General features: G+C 44.4%; 2 protein-coding genes across 2 annotated transcripts in view; one reads left to right on the forward strand and one right to left on the reverse strand.

Annotated features, from left to right (window-relative positions):
- Fam228b (family with sequence similarity 228 member B) overlaps positions 1-4308 on the reverse strand; it is a 74772-nt gene extending 70464 nt beyond the window's left edge. The window contains exon 1 of the mRNA XM_012949949.2: positions 4213-4308. Coding sequence (XP_012805403.2) covers positions 4213-4305 — 93 coding nt within the window. The 5' untranslated portion in view covers positions 4306-4308. The remainder of the gene's footprint in view (positions 1-4212) is intronic.
- A 776-nt stretch (positions 4309-5084) lies between these two features.
- Pfn4 (profilin family member 4) lies at positions 5085-14683 on the forward strand. Its single transcript, XM_045149169.1, has 4 exons — positions 5085-5939; positions 8718-8855; positions 12630-12735; positions 14625-14683. Exons 1-4 carry the CDS (start codon positions 5823-5825, stop codon positions 14681-14683), a joined length of 420 nt encoding a protein of 139 aa, XP_045005104.1. The 5' UTR covers positions 5085-5822.
- Positions 14684-25838: the final 11155 nt, after the last annotated feature.

Raw genomic sequence — 25838 nt, forward strand, 5'->3', positions numbered from 1 at the left:
CTTTAATTCCAGCACTTGGAAGGTAGAGGTAGGAAGATCACTGTGAGTTTCAGGCCATGTGAGAATACATAGTGCATTCCAGGTCAGCCTGGGCTACAGTGAGACCCTACCTTGAAAAACAAACAACGGAGGGGGGCTGGAGAGATGGCTTAGCAGTTAAAATGCATGACTGAGAAACCTAAGGACCCAGGTTGGATTCTCCAGGTCCCACATAAGCCAGATGCACAAAATGGCACATGTATCTGGAGTTTGTTTGCAGTGGTTAGAGGCCCTGGCGTACCCATCCATCCCCTGTCTTAAATAAATAAATAACAGGGGGTGAAAAGATGGCTCATTGGTTAAAGGTGCTTGCTTACAAAGCCTGACAGCCCAGAATCCATTTCCCAAGTTCCCACGTCAAACCAGATGCACAAAATAGCACATGCATCTGGAGTTTTGTTTACAGTAGCTGGAAACTGTGGCACACCCATTTTCTCTCCATCTCCCCCCTAGTCCCCACTCTCCCCCTCTCCTACACCTACCCCAAATCTCTCTGGTAGGCATGGTGGTTCATGCCTTTAATCCCAACACTTGAGGGAGAGGTAGGAGGATCACTGTGACTTCAAAACCAGCCTGAGACTACACAGTGAATTCCAGGTCAGCCTGAGCTAAAGTAAGACCCTATCACACACGCAAAATAGTTTATGGTTAGCAAGTTTAAGGGCAACACAGTAACACAGTGAGGTCCTATGGCGGGGAGGGAGAGAGAGAAGAAAGAAGGGAGGGCAGGAGGAAATAATTTTGGAACATTAAAAATATGCTAAAAGAGATGGCTTAGCAGTTAAGGCACTTGCCAGGAAAGCCAAAGGAACTAGATTCAATTCCCCAGTACCCAAATAAAGCCAGATGCACAAGATGGTACATGTGTCTGGAGTTCATTTGCAGTGGCTGGAGGCCCTGGTATTGCCATTATCTCTCTCTCTCTCTTCCTCTCAAATAAATAAATATTTTTAAAGTATGCTAATAGGGCTAGAGGAATGGCTCATTCGTTAAGGTCCTTGCCTGTAACACCTAACGACATGAGTTCAATTCCCGAGTACACATGTAAAGCCAGATACACGAAATGGCACATGCATCTAGCGTTCATATGCAGTGGCTAGAGGCCCTGGCACACCCATTTTCTCTGTTTGTCTCTCTCTGCTTGCAAATAAATAAATAATATAAACATTTTTTTCCAAGGTAGGGTTTCACTCTAGCCCAGGCTGACCTGGAATTCACTATGTAGTCTCAGGGTGGCCTCAAACTCACGGCGATCCTACCTCTGCCTCCCAAGTGCTGGGATTAAAGGTGTGCGCCACCATGCCTACCTAATAGTTGTTTTTTTTTTTTGTTTGTTTGTTTTTTTTTGGTTTTTTGAGGTAGGGTCTCATTCTAGCCCAGGCTAACCTGGAATTCACTATGGAGTCTCAGGGTGGCCTTGAACTCTTGGCGATCCTCCTACCTCTGCCTCCCGAGTGCTGGGACTAAAGGCATGTGCCACCATGCCCGGCATAAATAGTATTTTTGAGAAGGTTTTTTTTTTTTTTTTTGGTTTTTCAAGGTAGAGTTTCACTCTAGCCCAGGCTGACCTGGAATTCACTATGTAGTCTCAGGGTGGCCTCAAACTCACAGTGATCCTCCTAACTCTGCCTCCCAAGTGCTGGGATTAAAGGCGTGTGCCACCACACCCAGCTATAGATATTTTTGAAAAAAGATTATATACAAAAATTTAAAGACTATACCAAATGTTGTCTAGAACATGAAACAATTGTAACACTGGTGGTGAGAAAGTAAAATAAAGACTTTGTAAAGCAGTTTAGTAGCTTCATAAAAATTTAATTTCAGGAGCCAGGCGTGGTGGCACACACCTTTAATCCCAGCACTCGGGAGGCAGAGGTAGGAGGATCACCATGAGTTCAAGGCCACCCTTAGACTCCATAATGAATTCCAGGTCAGCCTGGACTAGAGTGAGACCCTTCCTCGAAAAACCAAAATGAGGGCTGGAGAGATGGCTTAGCGGTTAAGCGCTTGCCTATGAAGCCTAAGGACCCCGGTTCGAGGCTCGGTTCCCCAGGTCCCACGTTAGCCAGATGCACAAGGGGGCACACGTGTCTGGAGTTCGTTTGCAGAGGCTGGAAGCCCTGGCGCACCCATTCTCTATCTCTCCCTCTATCTGTCTTTTTCTCTGTGTCTGTCACTCTCAAACAAATAAATAAATAAAAGACATTACCTTAAAAAAAAAAAAGAAAAACCAAAATGAATAAATAAATAAATAAAAGTGTGCCACCACACTGGCTGAAATTAATTTTATTTTGCTTTTTCGAGGAAGTGTCTTACTCTAGCCCAGGCTGACCTGGAATTAACTATGTAGTCTCAGGGTGGCCTTGAACTCATGGCGATCCTCCTACCTCTGCCTCTTGAGTGCTGGGATTAAAGTCGTGCGCCACCACGCCCGGCCTTATAGTGGCACACTTTTAATCCCAGCACTTGGAAGCAGAAGTAGGAGGATTGCCATGAGTTCAAGGCCACCCTGAGACTAGAGTAAATTCCATGTCAGCCTGGACTACAGTGAAACGCTATCTCCAAAAGAAAAAATTTAATTTCAGCACTGGAGAGATGGCTCAGCAGTTACAGGCACTTGCTTGCAAAACCTGACGGCCCTGGTCTGATTCCCCAGTACCCATGTAAACGCAGAGACACGGGGCAGCCTTTGTGTCTGGAGTTTGTTTACAGTGGCAGGAGGCCCTGGCACATCCATTCTCTATCTTCCTGCAAATAAATAGATTTAAAAATATATATATAAAAAAATAAGGTAAGGGCTAATGAGATGGGTCAGTGGTTAAGATGCTTGCCTGCAAAGTCTAAGAACTCAGGTCTTATGTAGCCAGTAGACCAAGTGTGCAATGTGAAACATGTGCCACAAGGGGGCGTATGCGTATGCAGTTCGTTCACAGCAGCTACAAGACCTGGCATGCCCATTCTCTCTCTCACCCCTCCCCCAAAAAAGTGAAAAGAAATTTAATTTCACTTAACATATGCCTTAGTTATACTACAAGTAGATATCTGCCCCAAGAAAAATAAAATACATGTCCATACAATGACATGAATGTATGTATAAAAGCTTTGCAATAGGACTGGAGATATGGCTTAGCGGTTAAGTGCTTGCCTGTGAAGCCTAAGGACCCGGGGTTCGAGGCTTGGTTCCCCAAGTCCCACGTTAGCCAGATGCACAAGGGGGCGCATGCGTCTGGAGTTCATTTGCAGAGGCTGGAGGCCCTGGCGCGCCCATTCTCTCTCTCTCCCTCTATCTGTCTTTCTCTCTGTGTCTGTCGCTCTCAAATTAATTAATTAATTAATTAATTAATTAAAAAAAGCTTTGCAATAGCCTTAAACTGTAGATATCCCAAATATCCATTGATAGGCAAATTTGTATACACCTATACAATGAAAGATTTGCCTAAGGAAAAGCAATGAAGTATCAATACGTACAACAGTATGGATGGACTGCAAAATATAAGTGAAAAAAGTCAGATTAAAAGAGGTATGCTTGTAAATTTCCATTTGCATAAAAATTTTAAACAGAAACTAAAATATAGTGCTAGAAAGCAAAGCAGTTGTTACAGAAAATTAGGGGGTTGATTACAAAAGGTCATGATGAAGAAACTTTGGGAATTCTGATATATTCATTGATTTGTGGTATTCAAATTATATACTTCAAATAGACACATTTATTGTGCATCAATTACATCTTAACAAAGCTGTTTAGAAAAAAGACATTACAGCTGGGCATGGTGGCGCATACCTTTAATCCCAGCACTTGGGAGGCAAAGGTAGGACGATCACAGTGAGTTCAAGGCCACTCTAAGACTACATAGTGAATTCCAGGTCAGCCTGAGCTACACCTCGAAACCCCCCCCCAAAAAAAAGAGAGAGAGGGAGAGAAGACATTACCACATGGCATTACAATTTAAGTAGTGCAGTTTCAAGAAAAGGGAAGCTTTGTTATATTATAAAATTAATGACCTCTGATTCTCCCTTAAGAATCTAGAAAGCAAAAAAAAAAAAAAATCTAGAAATACAGTTACTAGGGCAAAGGTAATAAAGAGTAAAACAGAAAATAAAAGGTAACTATTTAGCACGTTACTTTTCACTGCAGCTACCCAAGGACCTCAACACACCCTGATACAACTCTACCTCCATAAAAGAAAGTGACTTGGGTTCCAACCATTCTTTTGAGCTCTTGAGCTTGGGAAGTGTACCAGTTACCGGATCATCACTATTTTTCATTGTGGTCACAGAAACAGAGCCCCTAGAAAAACTAAAAATTAGCTTATTTAGTAATTAGAATTCACAATCATTTCCTCTTCTATTTAAGCAATACTCGGGACCTTGAAATGAGTCTGGAAAACATGCCAGTCAACCCCTTTCCCTTTCCCGCAAACTTTTTTCTTGAAGCCAGGGGCTCCATGTAGCAGGGCTGATTCAAGCCCTCAAACTCTAGCGATGCCCTTCAAGCCTGGGTGGCAGCTGGCCAGCCTAGGTTTTAGGAGCCCCTTTCCCAGCAGTTTAATAACTTTGTGGCCCGGTGGGAGTGGGGCGGCCGTGACTGTCAGAGCGCCCATGCAGGCTGCAGGGTGTGGGGCTCCAGCCGAGCGGCGCCCGCCGCCCTCCCGGGCCTGCACTGGAGAAGCTGCCTGGGGAGTCTGCGCTACAACACCTACGCCCGCGAGGACGGCGCTGCGCACTCTCGCGGGGGCGGGCAGGGCCTGCGGCTCTCGGCCTCGGCCCGAGCCGCGTCGCTTCGTAACATGGCAAACGCTCCAGCGTCTCCGGGACACGGTCCCGCGCGCCTCTCGACCGCGGAGGACGACGGGATCCGCGAACCAGGAGGCGGATCCCCGTGACAGGCAGCTGTCACAGCCAATCGGACCGCGGCCGACCGCGTCGGGTGCGCGGAACGCCCGCCCCTCGGTGAGCGTTGGCCGCCTCCAGCCCTGCGTGCCCAGCGTGCCCAACGTGCGTCTCCTGAGCCTTGCCCTGTCTGATCGCCCAGGGCCACGGAGGAAGACGCCCCTGCCGGGGACAAGCGGCTGTGGGCCCTAAAGCCGCCTGGGATGGCGGAACGTGGGCGGAAACACTGACTGCCGTGCCGTGAAGGTGTTCTCACTGCGTGCGGTTGCTGCCCGGTGACCATGGACTTTGCGGATGCCGGTCAAGGGGGAGGAAAAAGACGATTATCTGTTTTGTCTCATGGTTGCTTCTCCTTGGCTGGTTTAGAGTTTTTTTGGATCGCCTGTTGCTTTCTTTTGTTATTACTTTACTCCGTTTTTATTTATTTACTTATTCATTTTTGCAGTCCTGGGGATTGAGCTCAGATACTTATTTTTTTAGACTGAGATTCATTTATATCTTAAGACTGGATCTCACTAAATTGCTCAAGTAGCCCTTGAATTTGTAATCCTCAGCCTCTGGAGTACCTGGCATTATAGGCATGTGCAAACACTAGCTTGGCTTGTTGCTTTGTTATTAAATCCCCAGATAATTCTATTGCAAATCACTACATAACGAGAGATTTTTGAGGCTGTGACTTTCCGCATTCAGGTTTATAAACCACTGGGTGAACTGTGATTTCTATGATTCTATTTTCTCTTTGCACATTGATGGACACTGTATGATAAGACCACCATTTTCACTCTTCATCACTTTAAAGTACACATGTTGATAGAAAACTGAGTGCCAGACACATTTGTATTTTCATGTGTGGATAGCTCAATTTTCAGTTCCCGTTACAAAGCTGAGGAAACATGAGCCACTTGCAGAACTTACTGTTAGATACCCTCCTAGGAACTAAGCATGTGGACGGTGCAGCTCTCATCAAACTCCAAGAGCGCAGCCTGTGTGTTGCATCACCAGGATTTAGTGTAAGAAAAAAGACATGTATTTTAATGTAAAAATTTTTGTTGTTGTTTATTTATTTGAGAGAAAGAGGCAGAGACAGGGAGAATGGGTGTGCCAGGGCCTCCAGCCCCTGCAAAGAACTCCAGATGGTGTGCCACCTAGTGCACCTGGCTTACCTGGGTCCTGGGGAATTGAACTTGGGTCCCTGTGTTTTAATTCTTTGGGTTAGTATACAAAGTAATGGGTTACATCATACATACATCGTACATATATTTTTTTTTCTTTATTCATCTGTTGATGACATCTAGGCTGGTTCCATTTCCTAACTAATGTGAATAGTGCAACAATAAACATGGATGCGCTAGTATCTCTGTGATATGTTGTCTTAAAGTCCTTTGGATATATATCCATGAGAAGTATAGTTGAGACAGTATTTTCAGGAGCATCCACACTGACTTCCCTGACTGCAATAGTTTGCATTTCCATGAGCAATATAAGGAAAGGTTCCCCCTTTACTATATTCTCACCTGCATTTGTTGTCAGTTTGTTTTCTTGATGACAGCCATTTTGACTGGGGAGAGATGAAATCTCTAGTTTCAATTTGGATTTCACTGATTGCAAAGGATATTGAAAACTTTTAAAACTATTTATTGTGGGGTGGGTGGGCGGGCAGAGAGATGGTTTAGCAGTTAAGGCACTTGCTTGCATAACCTAAAGGATCCAAGTTTGATTTCCTAGTACCCACATAAGCCAGATGCATAAAGTGGTGCATATGTCTGCAGTTCATTTGTAGTGGCTAGAGGCCCTGGTGCACTCATTCTCTCTATCTATCTGCCTCTTTCTCTCAAATAAATAAACAAAATATTTGTTAAAAATTTACTGGAGGCAGGAGAGAAGGCTCCGTGTTAAAGGTGCTTGCTTATAAAACCTGGCAGCCCAGGTTCAAATCCCTAGTACCCAGCCAGAGGCACAAAATGGCAGTGGCCGGAGGCCCTAGCATGACTTTACTCTCTCTCCTTGTAAATAAGTTTTTTATTGTTTTGGTTTTTCAGGGTAATGTCTTACTCTAGCTCAGGCTGACCTGGAATTCACTATGTAGTCTTAGGGTGGCCTTGAACTCATGGCAATCCTCCTACCTTTGCCTCCTGAGTACTGGGATTTAAAAGTGTCTGTCACCATACCCAGCTCATACCAAGCTTTAATTTTTTAAAAAATAAAAAATATTAAAAAAACAAACAAGTAGGGCTAGAGAGATGGCTTAGTGGTTAAGGCATATGGCTGCAAAGCCTAAGGACCTGGATTCAATTCTCAAGATCCCATGTAAGCCAGATGCACATGGTGGCACATGCATCTGGAGTTCGTTTGCAGTAGCTGGTGTGCCCATTCTCTCTACCTATCTATCTATCTGTCTGTCTGTCTATCTAATCTATCTATCTAATCTCTCTGTCTCAAATAAATAAATAAAATAGATAAATAAAATTTTAAAAAATCAGAAAAGACTACAAAAGCCCACCTAAAGCTGTACACAGTAGGAAGCATCTGTAATCCCAGCCCTCCTCCAGTAAAATAAAAGGTACAGATGGAAGAATCCTGGAGGGCTGCAGGCCAGCCAGTCTGGTGTACTCAGCAATGGTGAACAACAAGAGTTCCTACCTACAGCAAAAGGTGGAAAGCAAGGACTGACATGGGTCATCTTCTGACCTCTACACATGCTGTGTGGCACACGTATGCTTGCATTTTATACATGAACACACACAAAGACAAAAAATGCAGAGCAAGCCAGGCATGGTGACACACGTCTTTAATTCCAGCACTTGTGGGCACAAATAGGAGGATTGCTGTCAGTTCAAGGCCACCTGAAGACTGAATTCCACGTCAGCCTCAGCTAGAGCAAGACTAACTCAAAAAAATTATATATGTATGTGTGTGTGTGTGTGTGTGTGTGTGTGTGTGTCTTGCTTATAAAGTCTGATGGCCCAGGTCTGAATCCCCAGTACCCAGCCAGATGCACAAAGTGGTATATGTGTCTGAAGTTCATTTGCAATGGCAAGAAACCCTGGCATGCCCATACTCTCACTTTTTTTCTCTTTCTAACCCCCTTCTTGCTCTTGAAAATAAATTTTAAAAATTTTTTTAACATTTATTTATTTGAGAGAGAGAGAGATTGGGCATGCCAGTGCCTTCAGCCACTGCAAACAAGCTCCAGATGCATGTGGCACCTTGTGCATCTGGCTTACATGGGGCCTGTGGAATCAAACCTGGGTCTTTAGGCTTCGCAAGCAAGCACCTTAAGTGCTAAGTCATCTCTCCAGCCCCCCTCAAAAAAAATAATAATAATTAGAGCCAGGCTTCGTGGCATATGCCTTTAATTCAGCACTCGGGAGACAGAGATAAGAGAATCGCCGAGAGTTCAAGGCTACCCTGAGACTACATAGTGAATTCCAGGTTAGCCTGGGCTACAGCAAAGCCCTACCTTGAAAAAAGAATAGGGGCTGGAAAAATGTGTCAGCAGTCAAAGGTGCTTGCTTGCAAAGCCTTTGGACCTGAGTTTGATTACCCAGAACCCAAGAAAAGCCTAACACACAAAGTGGCACATGCACGTGGAGTTATTTGCAGTGGCAAGAGGTCCTGGTGTGCTCATTTTCTCCCTCTTTTTTCTCCTCTCACAAATAAGTAAATGAATGTTTTTTTAATGTGAAAACCATCTTAGCTTTCAGGCTATTAAAAGAACAGGTAGTGAACCAAATTTGTTTGGCCATTGGCCAGAGCTAGCAGACTTCTGATCTTTTTAACCTCTGTAGGTAATGCCAAGTGATGTTCGAACACTTGTGAATGGATTTGCCAAAAACCCTTTGCAAACCCGAAGAGAAGGATTATATTTTAGAGAAAAGGATTACAAATGTGTCCGGGCAGATGACTATTCTCTTTATGCTAAGAATGTGAGTATTCAAGAATTGAAGACATCTTGTAAAAACCTCAAGAATTTAACTCCTGGATGTTTTGCCCCTCCTGATCCTCTCATTACTTCCCTGAGTCATCAAGACAGAGACATGTCTGAAAGCACTCTGGGAAGGTCTTGAAGTGAAGCTTAGTAGTAGAGTACTTGCTTAGTCTGCTCGGGGCCTTGGGTTTGATCCCTGGCACTGAAAGGGGGAAACAAGAAGGGAGTAGACTGAGACCCTACCTCAATTAAAAATAAATAAGTAGGGCTGGAGAGATGGCTTAGTGATTAAGCGCTTGCCTGTGAATCCTAAGGACCCCGGTTTGAGGCTCAATTCCCCAGGACCCACGTTAGCCAGATACACAAGGGGGCACACGCGTCTGGAGTTTGTTTGCAGTGGCTAGAGGCCCTGGCACACCCATTCTCGCTGTCTACCTGCCTATTTCTGTCTGTCTGTCTGTCTCTCTCTCTCTCAGATAAATAAATAAAAATAAAATATTTACAAATAAATAAAAATAAAAACCTAGCCAGGCGTGGCGGCACACGCCTTTAATCCCAGCACCAGGGAGGCAGAGGTAGGAAGATCACCATGAGTTTGAGGCCACCCTGAGACTACATAGTGAATTCCAGGTCAGCCTGAGCTAGAGTGAGACCCTACCTCAAAAAACTAACAATGATGCAGAAATGCTTGGGAATGTGTTGCGGTTTTAGAATTTTTTATTTTTATTTAGTTAGTTATTTGCAAGGAGGGAGAGGTGCACCAGGGCCTCTTACTGCTGCAAACAAACTCCAGATGCATGTGCCACTTTGTGCATCTGGCTTTACATGGGTACTGGGGAATTGAACCCATGGTGTTAGGCTTTGCAAGCAAGCCGTTAACCACTGAACCCTCTCAAAGCCAGGATTTAGAAATATATATATTATTTTTTAATCTTTATTTATTTGAGAGAGAGATGGAAAATGGGCATGCCAGGGCCTCTAGCCACTGCAAAGGAACTCCAGATGCATATGTCACCTTGTGCATCTGGCTAACATGGGTGCTGGGGAATCAAACCTGGGTCCTTTGGCTTTGCCAGCAATCACCTTAACCACTAAGCCATCTCTTCAGCCCCAGGATTTCTTTTTTATTTTGGAGTATTTGCATATGCACAATAAGATATTTCAGATATAGGACTCATGTGATCATGGAATTAATTTTTATATCATACACACATCATAGATTGAAGGTGATCTTAATATTTTTAGTGTGTCTGCATTTTTACTATGACCTATCACATGAGGTTGGAACATGGGAAATTTTTCACTTTTGGTGGTTAAAGTTTTTTGTACTTTGAAGTATTTTGGATTTTGAAATTTCTGATTAGGGAGTCCCAGTATATCATTTGAGGTGTTTTGTTGTTGTTGTTTTGGTTATTTTATTTTATTTATTTATTTTGGCTTTCCAAGGTAGGATCTCCCTTTAATCAGGCTGACCTGGAATTCACTTTGTAGTCTCAGGGTGGCCTCGAACTCATGGCAATCCTCCTACCTCTGCCTCCCATGCTGGAATTAAAGGTGTGTGCCACCACACCCAGCTTTGTTTTGTTTTTTTTCCAGGTAGGTCTCACTCTAGCCCAAGTTGACCTGGATTTCACTATGCAATCTCAAGGTAGCCTTGAACTCACGGATATCCTCCTATCTCTGCCAATTGTATGCAAAGCATCCAATAAATAAGAAATTCACCTTCTGAATTCCTCATGGGTAATAGAGAATCAAGAAACACATTAAACATAAAAACAATATGCTGCTGGGCTGGGGAGTTGACTCAGTGGATAAAGTACTTGCTGCTCAGGGCTGAGTACCTGAGTTTGGATCTCCAGACCCCATGTGAAAGCTGAAAGCCATGGTACTTTTCTGTAATCCTAGCATGCTGTGTTCAGATGGGAGGCAGGGACAGGAGAATTTCCTAGAAGCTTACCGATCAGCCATAGTGGTGAACAAGGTGGTAGGTGAGGACCTCCCTCCACATGTGTGCTCACTCTCATACACCTGGACATACATATCTACCCATACTTGAAAAAATAACTTAAAAATAAAAAAACATAGCCGGGCGTGGTGGCACACGCCTTTAATCCCAGCACTTGGGAGGCAGAAGTAGGAGGATTGCCATGAGTTCGAGGCCACCCTGAGACTCATAGTGAATTCCAGGTCAGCCTGGGCTAGAGTGAGACCCTACCTCAAAAAATCATAAAACAAAACAAAACAAACAAACAAACAAAAATATATATATAAACATGATAGTCTATGCTAAAGTGAGACCCTACCCTCCCCTGCAAAAAAAAAGATACTGAAGTAGTGTTAAAACATACCCACCATGGCTCAGGGAATCTTGCAGAATGAGGAGAGGAAAGACAGAAAGAGCCACAGGTAGGGATGGCATACCGAGGCATTGCCTCCCCCCAACCCCCCGCCATGATTGACTTGCTGTCACAACTCACAACCCCTGGGGAATACTAGCAACCCCACTGAGGAAGGCCCTCAACAGAATGGGGACAGGGAAAGGGGAAATGATGGTATTAACACATGTCCAAACAAACTATATTCATAATAAAAAAAAGTTAAGAAAGAAGGCTGGGCGTGGTGGCATATGCCTTTAATCCCAGAATTTGGAAAGCAGAGTTAGTAGGATCGCCATGAGTTTAAGGCCAGCCTGAGACTACATAGTGAATTCCAGGTTATCTTGGGCTACAGTAAGACCCTATCTCAAAAAAAAAAAAAATAAGACCCCAAAAGAAGAAAGAAAGAAAAAGAGAAGAGCTGTGCATGGAGGTGCACAACTTTAATCCCAGAATTCTGGAAACTGAGGCTAGTCATGTAGCTGAAGTGGAGGTGCTCAGATTCCCACCCAGAGCTGTCCAACTCTAAGATGTTTAAATGTGCATAAAATATATGCTGTTTATATAAAAAGAACTGAAGTCTTTTCAGAAAAGTTTGGATTGGGGAGATTTATCAGCAGTTAAGGCACTTGCCTGCAAAGCCTAATACCTGGGTTTGATTCCCCAGTACCCATGTAAAGCCGGATGCACAAAGTGGTACATGCATCTGGAGTCCTTTTGCAGAGACTGGAGGCCTTGGTGCATACATTCTCTCTGTCTCTTCTTGCAAAGGAAGGAAGGAAAGAAAGAAAAAAGAGAGGGAGAGACAAATTTAGCCAGGTGTAGTGCCACATGCCTTTAAACCCAGCACTCAGGAAGCAGAGGTAGGAGGATTGCCATGAGTTCAAAGCCACTGGGAGACTACATGGGAATTCCAGTTCAGCCTGGGCCAGAGGAAACCCTACCTTGCAAAACAAAACAAAAGAAGACATAGAAAGGAGTAGAATATTCAAAAACAAATCTGTGAACACAAAGTCAGAAGTTTTTTTTTTTAAAGTGGATGTAGCGGGCTGGAGAGTTGGCTTAGCGGTTAAGCGCTTGCCTATGAAGCCTAAGGACCCTGGTTCGAGGCTCGATTCCCCAGGACCCACGTTAGCCAGATGCACAAGGGGGCGCACGCATCTGGAGTTCATTTGCAGTGGCTGGAAGCCCTGGCGTGCCCATTCTCTCTTGCTCTCTGCCTCTTTCTCTCTCTCTCTCTGTCGCTCTCAAATAAATAAAAATAATAATAAAGGCGTGTGCCACCAGGCCTGGCCAAACTTAAAAAAAAAAAAAAAGTGGCTGTAGAGAAACTGGAGAAACTGCTGGTCTTGTGGTTATGAGTAAAGCCAGGGTGTTCTGTTTTATTCTTTATCCAGGAGAACACTGGTGTGGTTGTTGTGAAGACCCATCTGTATCTTCTGGTGGCCACTTATACTGCAGGAATGTATCCCAGTGTCTGCGTAGAAGCCACAGAGAAGCTCGGTGAGTTCACCTGTCAACGAGGTCTGAAACCCAACTCAAACCAGCTAGGGACAAAGAAGGATATATATGCACATGTGTGTGTGTTTGGTGGCCAAAGGCCAGCCTGACCACTTTTTTTTTTTTTTTTTTTCGAGGTAGGGTTTTCCACTAGCCCAGGCTGACCTAGAATTCACTCTGTAATCTCAGGGTAGCCATATACTAATGATAATCCTTCTACCTCAACCTCCCAAGTGTTGGGATTAAGACGTGTGCCACCATGCCTGGCCCACCTTTATTTATTGATTTATTTGAGAGACAAAGAGGCAGAGAGAGAATAAGGAATTTGGGGCTTATAGCCATGGCAAATGAATTCCAAACACATGAGCCACCTTGTGTGTCTGGCTTTATGTGGGTACTGGGGAATTGAACTCTGGTCCTTAGGCTTTGCAGGCAAGTGCCTTATCTGCTGAGGCATCTTTCCAGCCCTTTTTTATTTCATTTTTTGTTTTGTTTTGTTTTTCGAGGTAGGGTCTCACCATAGCTCAGGCTGACCTTGAATTTACTGTAGTCTCAGGGTAGCCTTGAAATCATGGTGATCATCCTACCTCTGCCTCCCCAGTGCTGGGATTAAAGGTGTACACTACCATGCCCAGCCCTTTTTTTTTTTCTTTTTTTTGGTTTATCAAGATAGGAAGGTAGGATTTTGCTCTAGCCCCGGATGACCCAGAATTCACTATGTAGTCTCAGGGTGGTCTCAAACTCATGGCAATTCTCCTACCTCTGCCTCCTGAGTGCTGGAATTAAAGGCATGCGCCACCACGCCCAGCTCATTTTATTTATTTTGTGGTTCTTCAAGGTAGTCTTGCTGTAGCCCAGGCTGACCTGGAATTCACTGTGGAGTCTCAGGGTGGCCTCAAACTCAACAGTGATTCTTCTACCTCTGCCTCCCAAGTGCTGGGATTAAAGGTGTGTACCACCATGCCTGGCTTGAAGAGCTATTTAATAATAATCACAGCTTGAATAAACTGAATCCACCCATGTGTCAGGTGTTATACCAAGAATTGTATTTCAAACTGTAATCAGTTTTGAATCTAGGTCATAACTTGCCCATAGTAGGAGGAGGCAGCAGGCTCTGTTGTTCCCGAGGCCTCTCCCACCTGTTTCCTTTGCCAGCTGTGTGTCTTCACTGTCTGCATGGAGAACTGCTCCCTCTCCCAAACAGCTCAAATATGTCTGCTGTGATGTTTATCACTATGAAATATAATAGAAATTTGCTTATTTCTATTTCACCTATTAGGCAGAGAGTCCCATGAGTGTAGGACTGTGTTGTAACTATCCATCATCCTTGAGACTATAGTATTTAGTTCATGCCCAGCACATGGCACTTTAGTGACAGAGCGACTGGAATCATAATTATAACTATACTGTGCTTTCTTTCAGGAGAATATCTAAGAAAAAAAGGAAATTAAGTCATCAAAGGACAGTTGAAGATACCTATTATTTTGAAAGGGAATTATACATTCTTAAGAAAAATAATATCATACCTTGTGGTTGAACAACCCTGGAGTGAAGATTTTTTTCAAAAAAAGACTGGGATATGTGGTTGAAAAATACTGAAGTGCAGATTTTTTACAATACTGGGTTACAAGAGCAAATTTTCTTATTTCAGGAGAATTGCCTAATCAGCCTATTTATTCTTTTTAAGTGTTAGTTGTTAGTATGGAACTTGAGAACACTGATGTTTTCACAGGACAAGGGCAAGTCTTTTGGGAGTCTCATTTCCACAAGGCTCTTGCACTCTTACACATCTTGCCATATATGCCAATAATACACGTCCTAACCACTGTTTATCCAGGCCACTTCTCAGGGTAAAATTGAAGTAATATCTTCTCGTATGCTGTTTTCTATAGTAGAGTCCATGAGCCCAGTGTTCCTCTCCAGTAATGAGTATCACACTGTATGTGTGTGACATCCATCTGATCCACATCATCCATGTGAGACCTAGGGGAATAGAAACCAAAGAAATTTCTTTAAAAAAAAATTTTTTTAGCCTGGTGTGGTAGCGCATGCCTCTTAATATCAGCACTCGGGAGGCAGAGGTAGGAGGATCACTATGAGTTTGAGGCCACCCTGAGCCTACGTAGTGAATTCCAGGTAAGCCTGGGCTCAAGTGAGACCCTACCTTAAAAAACAAAACAGAAAAAAATATTTATTTATTTGCAAGCAGAGAGAGATAGGGTACACCAGGGCCTCTAGCCACTACAAACAAACTTGAGATGCATGTGCCCCTTTATGCATCTGGCTTATGTGGGTCCTGGAAAAATCAAACCCAGGTTGTTAGGCTTTGTAGACAATCACCTTATCCACTGAGCCATCTCTCCAACCCCCTAGGCCAAGTATTCTTTTTTTTTATTTTAAAAACTTTAATTATTTGTTTATCATGAGAAAGAATGAGCACAGCAATGCAAACAACCTCCAGATGCGTGTGCCACGTTGTACATCTGATTTTATGTGAGTACTGGGGAATTGAACCCAGGTTGTTAGGTTTTGCAGGCAGGCGCCTTAACCACTTAGCCATCTCTCTAGCCCGGTTTTTTAATTTATTTGAGACAAAGAGATAATGGGTGTGTCAGGGCCTCCACCCACTGCAAATGAACTCCAGATGCATGCACCACCTTGTGCATCTGACTTTACGTGGGTACTGGGGAACTGAACCAGGATCGTTAGGCTTGCAGGCAGTAACCACTTAGCCATCTCTCGAGACTTAAATTCAGAGATTTCTAACTTTACCTTCCTCACTGTATCTAGTCCACATATCTTACTAAGGTTTGTTACTGAATGCAACCTTTCCAGGAAAGGGATCATTTCTTTTTTGGGGTGGTAGGGCAGGGTTCAAGGTAGAGTCTTGCTGTATCCCTGGTTGACTTGGAATTCACCATTAAGTCTCAGGCTGGCCTTGAACTTACAGCAATACTCCTACCTTAGCCTCCCAAGTGCTGGGATTAAAGGCGTGGGGCACCACACCCAGCTGGAATCATTTCTTGATCACCTCCTAGTTGATGACAGGAGAATAAGAGCCACCTATATTGAAACTGTGGAGCTCCATCATGGCCCTTCCTCTATAGCATGCTTTTCCTTCTGACAGCAACTCCAGTTAGTATAGCTTTCATATATTGTTCCTAGTGAGGTAATGGTTCAAACCTCTGGTCAGGGTAGGGCCTAGGGAATACGACTTCTGGTTTGACAAGATTGGATTGTCATGGTTCTATATTGTAAGGAGAATAATCATTCAGGTGAATACACTGTTCTCCAGGTCCCTTCTACAGTATTCTTACATGGATAAAAGGGAAATAGAATAGGTCTCTACATTTTGTAAAACTACCTCTTACCCTCGGGCTGGAGAAATGGCTTACAGGTTAAGTGCTTGCCTGTGAAGCCTGAGGACCCCCGTTCTGGCTCTATTCCCCAGGACCCACATTAGCCAGATGCACAAGGGGGCGCATGCCTCAAGTTCATTTGCAGTGGCTGGAGGCCCTGGCACACCTATTCTCTCCCTCTCCCTCCCTCCCTCCCTCCCTCTCTCTCTCTGTCTGCCTTTCTGTCTGTGCCTGTCACTCTCAAATAAATAAATAAATAAATGAACAAAAATATTTTTAAAAAAACTACCTCTTACCCTTATCATATCTGTCCCTTCAAAACAAAATGAGTGAAAAAAACTAAGTAGCTATAACAATTGTGATAGGACATACCTGCGTGGCCTTAGGAAGCCCTGGAATCTGGGGAGGCAACAGCTTTAACTTCAGGGGACATGAAGTGGTGGAGCTCATTCGCATTTTTTGTTTGGTTGGTTGATTTGGTTTTGCTTTTGATTTTTCAAGGTAGGATCTCACTCTAGCCCAGGCTGAACTAGAATTCACTATGTAGTCTCAGGGTACCATTGAACTCATGGTGAGCCTCCTACCTCTGCCTCCCAAGTGCTGGGATTCAAGGAGTGCACTACCATGCCCAGCTTTCTTTCTTTCTTTCTTTCTTTTTTTTTAGGTAGGATCTAACTTTAGTTGGGGCTGATCTGGAACTCAGTCTGCAGCCAAAGGGTGGCCTAGAACTCATGGTGATCTGAGTTTCCTGAGTGCTAGGACTGAAAGGTGTGCACCACAACACCTGACTACATTGACTTTTTAAAAAAGATTATTTATTAGAGAGAGAGAGAATGGGCATATTAGGGCCTCCAGCCACTGCAGACTAACTCCAGATGCATGTGCCACCATGTGCATCTGGCTTCTATGGGACCTGGAGAATTGAACTTGCGTCCTTAGGCTTCACAGGCATGCACCTTAACCACTAAGCCATTTCTCCAGCCCCATTGATGTTTTTGTTTCTCAGATTAAGTAGCACAATCTGCAAAATAATCATACAGTATAATTTAGTAGTTCCAGCAAACAGAGTAAAATCAAATTCTAAGCTGGGCATGGTGGCGCTATTATAGTCCACATGAGAGAATCACAGACCACCATACTTTTGTAGCCAATTGAGAGTCCCATTAAGCCAGAGTCTGATAAGGAGCAAATGCTAGAAAATGCTCTCAGTGAAGAAGCTCAGGGGTACAACCACAATGTTTTTTAAAGGCCAAAGACCACAGAAATAATGTTATTCATGTCAGATGTAGGTCTGGGCAGCATTGGAACTACAATTTCATTTATCCAGGAGTTAACTTATATACATATATAAGCCATGTTTAGGGTCACAGGAAGTCTGGAAAGTGTAATCAATGCAGATGTGGACCTCCTAGGGAGTTAGGGAACTTGCAACTGATTTCTTTGAGCATATTTTAATCATTCTTTTGAAATCTTTCTCTGACATTTCTTCTTTTTTATAAATATTTTATTTTTATCTATTTACTTGACAGAGAAAGAGGGAGAGAGGAGAAGAAGAGAGAGAGAATAAGTGTGCCAGGGCCTCCAGCCACTACAAATGAACTCCAGATGCATGCACCCCTTGTGCATCTAGCTAACGTGGGTCCTGGGGAATTGAACCAGGGTCCTTTGGCTTTGCAGGCAAATGCCTTAACCACTAAGCCATCCCTCTAGCCCTCAGGCATTTCTTCTAAATCAGTCTCACTGGAAGTCATTTCTGATGGATTTATAATTTTTGGTTGAATTATACTCTATTTATTTTTTGTATTTCTTATAGAGATTTTTGCATCTTGGATTAATTTGATGCTTGTGTTTTCTAATTATCTGTGGTATTCTTAGATGTATCAATCAATCTGATGTTATATATCTTCAGGGTAGGAGCTTAAGGTGCTAGGTGTGGATCTTAAAAGATCCACAGTGTAACCACAAAAGTGACCCTAGGTGTTGGGTTTGCTTGCTATGTGAATATTCTAGTAGGCTGGGTGGAACAAAATACAGGAAAATTCTAAAATTTAACTGAACAATATACACATTCAATGAAAACCAGCACAGAATATTGATGCAAGAGTAGGTTTTAAAACAAACAGATACTCTAACAAAGTCAAAGTCCTTAAGAATGTTTGTTGCCCCACTTCCTTAATTCTGTCATCTAGGAGGCTGAGATTCCTGGTCTGTGGAGGGTTACAAGGTCAGCTTGTGACTGAGTGAGACCCTTCCCCAGTGAAGGACTGAAGAGAAATCAAAGGCACTATAAATCAGGAAACAACAAATGACAAGCCCAAAATATAGCTTAAGAATGGTAAATCCAGGGCTGGAGGGATGGCTTAGCAGTTAAGGCATTTGCCTGCGAAGCCAAAGGACCCAGATTTGATTCCCCAGGACCCACGTTAGCCAGATGCACAAGGGGGGCGCAAGCAACTGGTGTTTGTTTACAGTGGCTGGAAGCCCTGGCACACCCATTCTCTCTCTCTCTCATTTCTTCTTTCTCTGTCAGATAAGTAAATAAATGTAAAATATAAAAAATGTTAAAAATAAAAAGAATGGCAAATCCAACCACCCATCAGATTTAACACATAATTTACCCTGACATGGACTGTGCAATTAGCACTCCTAATGCAAGCCTATATACCAGGCTTATTTGGCAGGTCCTGATCTGGTATAATCTTGGTTACCTTTTGGGATGGCTTTGGTCTCAGCTATGCTGTGTGCCCACTTGGATCCCTCTTTTGCTATGCTGTGGGCTCAGGTAGGCTGGCTGGGTTGGTGGGTCACTTCTCTGACCACCTGTGCTAGATGCTGTGTAGGTGAGCTCTCTTCCCCAGGTGTCTGGTGCTTGCTGGCACTTGCACTGGTGGTGGGGGAGGGGAGGCTGTGGATGTTGGCTGAAGTTCTCCCACTGGTCCTTGTGACCCTCTTCAGCTGCTCCACTGGTCCCCACTGTCCTCCCCTTCAGGTTTCTCAAGTTTGTGAGGAGGCGGGTGTGAGTGGAGAATCCCCTCACCTGGCTTTTCCTGAGGCTCAGGCCGAGCCTGGCAACTGCAGCCACGTGGACCTGGTGCCGCTGCTGCTGGAGCACTTCTGCCTGCTTCTGTGGTCTCTTGACACTCAGGATCTCTCCTACTTCTCTGCTGTGGTTGACGATTTCTTATACACCTTCACTCTTTAGTAGAAGAATGTATTATGCTGTTTCTTGGGGAGGGGTTGTTTTGTTTTTTACTTTTTCTCCCCTAGCCTGCTTTGGTGTGGCTCCTACTACACCACCATCTTTTTTTTTTTTTTTAATTTATTTATTTGAGAGCGACAGACACAGAGAGAAAGACAGAGAGGGAGAGAGAGAGAGAATGGGCGCGCCAGGGCTTCCAGCCTCTGCAAACGAACTCCAGATGCGTGCACCCCCTTGTGCATCTGGCTAACGTGGGACCTGGGGAACCGAGCCTCGAACTGGGGTCCTTAGGCTTCACAGGCAAGCTCTTAACCGCTAAGCCATCTCTCCAGCCCTACACCACCATCTTAATGCTAAACCTCTGTTACAGTCAGGTTCACATTGCTGGTAGAAATCGCCTGACCTAGAGCAGCTTGTGGGAAAAAGAGGTTTATTTTGTCTTACAGGCTTAAGGGAAAGCTCCATGATGGCAGGGGACAACGATGGCATGAGCAGAGGGTAGACATCACCTCCTGGCCAATATCAGTTGGACAATAGCAACAGGAGAGAGTGCCAAATACTGGCATGGGGAAACTGGCTATAACACCCCTAAACCTGCTCCCAACAATACACTCCCTTCAGGAGACCTTAATTCCTGAATCTCCATCATCTGGGAACCTAGTATTCAGAACACCTAAGTTTATGGGGCACACCTGAATTAAACTACCACATTCTGCCTGGCCCCCATAAACTGATATTCATACATGATGTAAAATACAGTGCATTCAGTACAACTTTAAAAGTCCCCATAGTCCAAGATCTTTTAACTGAGCCATAATACCAAAAAATCCCCATAAACCCATAATGGCACAGAATAAACATTCACACTGCAAAAGGTGGCATTGGGCATAGCAAAGAAATATCCAACCAATACAAGATTTAAAACAGGGTAAACACCAAACTCTGTAGCTCCAAGTCCATTAACTCTAGCCACTGACAAATCTCTAAATCTGATAATCCTAACCAGCAACAAGTCTCTGGCATTCCAATTACAACCCTCCAGCTAGGCTACTCACAGTCCTGGGAAACTTCATCGGGGCCGGCAGCTCCTTGGCAGCCATCTCATGGTCCCGGCATCTCCACTGGGTCTCCACTGCAATCCATGGTTCATCCTCATGGCACCATGGGCTCTCCATGCAGGCATCCAGCAAACCTGCTTCACACTGCCCATGGCCATTTCCAAAACACAAGAGCATGTTGCAAACTCAATGACACTTTCTTTTTTTTTTTAATTTTTATTTATTTATTTGAGAGAAAGAGGCAGAATGAGAGAGAGAAAGAATGGGAGGACCGTGGCTTCCAGCCACTGCAAACAAACTCCAGATGCATGTGCTATTTTGTGTATCTGGCTTATGTGGGTACTAGGGAATTGAATCGTCCTTTGGCTTTGCAGGCAAGTGCCTTAACCGCTAAGCCTTTTCTCTAGCCCTCAATGACCCCTTCTTTCCTGCATTTCTTATACTCCACAACACCAGGTATGCTGCCAATTTATTAAGGGGATAAAGCAGACTTTGAAGAACAGGACACTCCTTGAGCACTCAGGCCCCTCCAAAAGAGTCTACATTCTTCCTGTTGCCCCAGTGCAAGTCAGCTGGCCCAGTCTCAAAGGTTGGAATCTCTCAATTGCAGCTGAATGGGCTACAGTTCACCCAAAGATTTTTCTTTCTGTACCATATCCCTCTGCTCACACCAGTTCATTTCTATGCAAAGCAACCCTGCACAGCTTCTCAGGACATGGGCATAACAGCAAGCTTCTCACAAACTGCTAGCCCAGTCCAGGCAAAGCTCTTTCTCACCCTTATAAGCCAAACCTCACAGTCCATAGTTATTAGTGTATACAGGTCTTTCAACTCTGACCACAACAGTCCATCAAGCTGTACTTACAGTACTGCAAGGCATTTCTTAGGCCAAGGTTTCAAGACCTTCCACATTCTTCTTGAAAATCAGCTCCAAAAGGCTCAATCCCACTCCTCGGTATCACTTTACTATTGCAGGCAGGTGCGGGTTGCTGGTAGAAATCACCTGACCAAGAGCAGCTTGTGGGAAAAAGAAGTTATTTTGTCTTACAGGCTCAAGGGGAAGTTCCTCGATGGCAGGGGACAACGATGGCTTGAGCAGAGGGTAGACATCACCCCCTGACCAACATCAGGTGGACAATAGCAACAGGAGAGTGTGCCAAACACTGGCATGGGGAAACCACCTGTAACACCCATAAGCCTGCCCCTCAACAATACACTGCCTCCAGGAGACGTTAATTCCCAAATCTCCATCAGCTGGGAACCCAGCATTCAGAACACGTAAGTTTATGGAGGACACCTGAATCAAACTACCACAACCACTTTTTAAAATATTTTTTTGTCTTGTTTTGTTTTTTCAAGGTAGGGTCTCACTCTAACCCAGACTGACTTGGAATTCACTATGTAGTCAGTCTCAAAGAGGTCTTGAATTCAAACTGAGCCACCTACTTCTTCGCAAGTTCTGGAATTACAGGTGTGTGCCACCATGCCCAGCTAAAATATTTTTTAAGTATTTATTTTCAAGAGGAGAGAGAAAGAGGCAGATGTGGGCAAAGGACTAGAGAATGGGCGCGCCAGGGCCTCTAGCCATTTATATTTATTTATTTATTTGACAGTGAGAGAGAGAGAAAGAGGCAGCGAGAAAGAGAGAGTAGGCTCCCCAGGGCTTCCAGCCACTGCAAACAAACTCCACACGCGTTGCGCCCCCTTGTGCATCTGGCTAACGTGGGTCCTGGGGACCGTATGGGCCATTTTGTGCAGCTGGTTTACAAGGGTACTGGGGAATCAATCCTGGGTCCTTTGGCTTTCCTTGCAAGCGCCTTCACCGCAGAGCCATCTCTCCAGCCCATGGTACTCTTGTTTTTACTACTGCACTATGTTTATGAGCTACCTGAAAGTTGTCCTGTCTCTACCTGCATTTCTATTGTTGGTGCACTGGGATAGTACTGTGAACGTATCCCAGAAGAGAATGAATTAAGCATCTAACTCAACATCCCAAGTGCTGGGATTTAGGCATGCACTACCATGCCTAGTGTAACTCAATAGTATTATGTGAGATATAATTCACTTGACAAAAAATATATCATCCAGAAATACCCACCCATCAGCCAATACTTGAGGAAAGAGTCTAAGCAAATCAGAAATATACTAGAACAGGAGCAAGTAGTACTAAAGCAGTGCACCACAGACTCCAGCTTCCACATGGAGGCTGGGGATCCAAATTCAGGCACCTGGAGTTGCATGGCAAGTGCTTCACCTACCAAGCCGTCTCCCAGCCCCATTTTTTTAAAAATGTATTTATTTGTAAGCATAGAGAGAAGAGAGACAGACAGACAGAATGGGGGTGCCAGGGCTTCCTGCCACTTCAGACGAACTCCAGATTTATGTGGGTACTGGGAAACTGAACCCAGGACATTAGGCTTTGTAGGCAAGCTCCTTAACCACTGAGAAATCTCTATAGCCCCCAGTCCCATTTAAAAATATTTTTATTTATTTGCCAGAGAGAGAGAGAGAGAGAGAGAGAAAGAGCATGGATGAATCAGAGCGTCTTGCCACTGCAAACTCCAGATGCACATGCCACTTTGTGCATCTGACTTTATGTGGGTACTGGGGAACTGAACCTGGGATGCCAGGCTTTGCAAGCAAGTATCTTTAACCACTGAGCCATCTCTCCAGCCCTAATAATTTTTTCAGTAAGTTGTTTTGGCCAGATGTTGGTGGCGCATGCCTTTAATCCCAGCACTTGAGAGGCAGAGGGAGAAGGATCGCTGAGAGTCCAAGGCCACCCTGAGACTACATAGTGAGTTCCAGGTTATCCTGAGCTAACTTAAGACCTTTAAACAAAACAAAAAAAATTTTTTTTTTGTTTTTCTGAGGTAGAGTCTCACGCTACTCTTAGGCTGACCTGACACTCTGTAGTCCCAGGCTGGCCTTGAACTCACTGGATCCTCCTACTTCTGCCTCCCTAGTGCTGGGATTAAAGGAGTGTGCCACCACACCCGGCTTTTTAAGTTTTTTAATATTTTATTTATTTACTTGAGAGACAGTGTGTGAGAGAGAAAGGCAGATAGAGAGAGAATGGATGTGCCAGGACCTCTAGCCACAGCAAACAAACTCCAGACACATGCACCACCTTGTGCATCTTGTTTTTATGTGGGTACTGGGGAATCAAACTCAGGTCCTCAAGCTTTACAGGCAAGTGTTTTTACCACTGAGCCATCTCCTAAAAATACTTTGGCCAGGACTACAGAGTGGATTCTAGGTTAGCCTGAGCTAGAGTGAGACCCTACCTTGAAAAAAAAATTTTTTTTAAAGAAAGAAAATAAGAAAAATGAAAGGAAAAGTTTTATGGGACAAGCTCTCATGTAGCTTGGACTACTTGTTCCTCTTGTCTCCACTTCCCAACTGTTGGGGTTGCATGTGTGCACTATCACACCTGGATCTATTTTTTTTTTTTCGACGTAGGGTCTCCCTCTAGCCCAGTCTGACCTGGAATTCACTATGTAGTCTCAGGCTGGCTTCCTACTCTCTGATTGGATGGGAGGCTCACTCCACAGAAAGAAATATATGCTTGATACTAAAAATCTAAATAGAAGAGAGACTTACTAGAAAGAAGGGATTCAATGGAGGGTCAATTTGGGAGGGAGAAAATAGGGGTGATGGGTGGGAATTATCATGGTCTACTGTCTACACTTATGGAAGCTGTCATAAAGAGCCCCCCCCCTTTTTTTGTTTGGCTTTGGCTTTTTCCAGGCAGGATTTTGTTCTAGCTCAGGCTGACCTGGAATTCACTATGTAATCTCAGGGTGGCCTCAAACTCACAGCGATCCTCCTACCTCTGCCTCCCAAGTGCTGGGATTAAAGGGCCTCAGCCACTGCAATTCAACTCCAGATGCAGGCACCACCTAGTGGGCATGTGTAATCTTACTCTTGCCTCACTTTTGTGACTCTGGCTTATGTGGGATCTGGAGAGAGATCAAACATGAGTCCTTAGGCTTTGCAGGCAAGCGCCTTAACCACTAAACCATCTCTCCAGCCCAAGGGCCAGGAGTGGTGGTGGCACAGACGTTTACTCCTAGCACTCGGGAGGCAGAGGTAGGAGGATCACCATGAGTGCGAGGCCACCCTGAGACTCCATAGTGAATTCCAGGTCAGCTTGGGCTACAGTGAGATCCTCCCTCAAAAAAACAAAAAATAATAATAATTTAATAATTTAGGGGTATAGCTAAAAGGTAGAAATCTTGCTTAACATGCCTGGCATGCTAACATCTTGGGTTGGATGCCCACTACCACAAAAAAAGAGTTGATCAATAAATAAATAAAATGAAGCAAACTTGTACTGAGAAGGGTGTAGTGGTTCACATGAATTATCCCAGAATTCCTGAGGCTGCAGAAGGAGGACCATGAGTTCATCAAGTCTAGCCTGGACCACATAGCAAGAACTTGTCTCAAAAAAAGGGGGGCACTGGAGAGATGGCTTAGCAGTTAAGCATTTGCCTATGAAGCCTAAGGACCCGGTTCAAGGCTCAATTCCCCAGGAGCCATGTTAGCCAGATGCACAAGGTGATGCATGCATGTGGAGTTCATTTGCATTGGCTGGAGGCCCTGGTGCACCCATTCTCTCTCTCCCTCTCTCTCTCTCTCCCCCCTCCCCTTTATCTCTCTATTACTCTCAAATAAATAAATAAAAATAAACAAAAGAAAAGGGACTGCGGAAATGGCTTAGCAGTCAAGGCATTTGTCTGAAAAGCCTAAGGACCCCCGTTCAATTCCCTGGGACCCATGTAAACCAGATGCACAAGGGGGAGCATGCATCTGGAGTATGTTTGCAATGGGTGGGGGCCCTGGCGCAGTAATTCTCTCTTTCTCTCTGCCTCTCTCTCTCTCAAATAAATAAATAAATTATACACATACATATACATGTATATGGTGGTGCAGGCCTCTAGTCCCAGCACTCAGGAGGCAGAAGTAGGATTGCCATTTGAAACCACCTGAGACTACACAGTGAATTCCAAGGCAGCCTAGGCTACAGCAAGCAAGACCCTACCTTGAAAAACTAAAAACAGGCTGGAGAAATGGCTGAACAGTTAAAGGTGCTTGCTTGCAAAGCTTGACAGCCTGGGTTCAATTCCCCAGTACCCATGTAAAGTCTGTTGGGCACCTTCCTGCTCAGGTAGTGCCGAGGAAAGAACCAGGCCGGCTGGTTCTTCCCTAGGGGTTGAGGGGATGATGAATGTCCCACGACCCAGAAACCTCTCCTGGCCACCAGAGAAAAAACCACACTGAATCTGGAGTCCTTTCAAAGCAGGAGCTCAACTTTATTGTTATAGGCGGGTGTTTATATAATGTTGAGAAAGAAGGCGGAGACTTTAGGGTGGGGTGAGATGTAAGGGCCAATAGCACACTGTGACCTTTTAGATGATTGGTTGTAAGTGGGCATGAGCGGGAGACTCTAACTTCCTGTGCGGAAGTGCCAGGCCAGAGGCCATTTGG

The sequence above is a fragment of the Jaculus jaculus genome, chromosome 5, assembly GCF_020740685.1.
Source record: "Jaculus jaculus isolate mJacJac1 chromosome 5, mJacJac1.mat.Y.cur, whole genome shotgun sequence".
In the NCBI taxonomy this organism is placed as follows: domain Eukaryota; kingdom Metazoa; phylum Chordata; class Mammalia; order Rodentia; family Dipodidae; genus Jaculus; species Jaculus jaculus.

Bases quoted from the DNA above. Each gene is read 5' to 3' on its own strand.
- Pfn4 (XM_045149169.1), top strand. From the start codon at position 5,823: ATGAGCCACTTGCAGAACTTACTGTTAGATACCCTCCTAGGAACTAAG. The intron at 5,940-8,717 runs GTAAGAAAAAAG...TAACCTCTGTAG, and splicing joins TTGCATCACCAGGATTTAGT to GTAATGCCAAGTGATGTTCG. The intron at 12,736-14,624 runs GTGAGTTCACCT...TGTTTTCTATAG, and splicing joins AGAAGCCACAGAGAAGCTCG to TAGAGTCCATGAGCCCAGTG.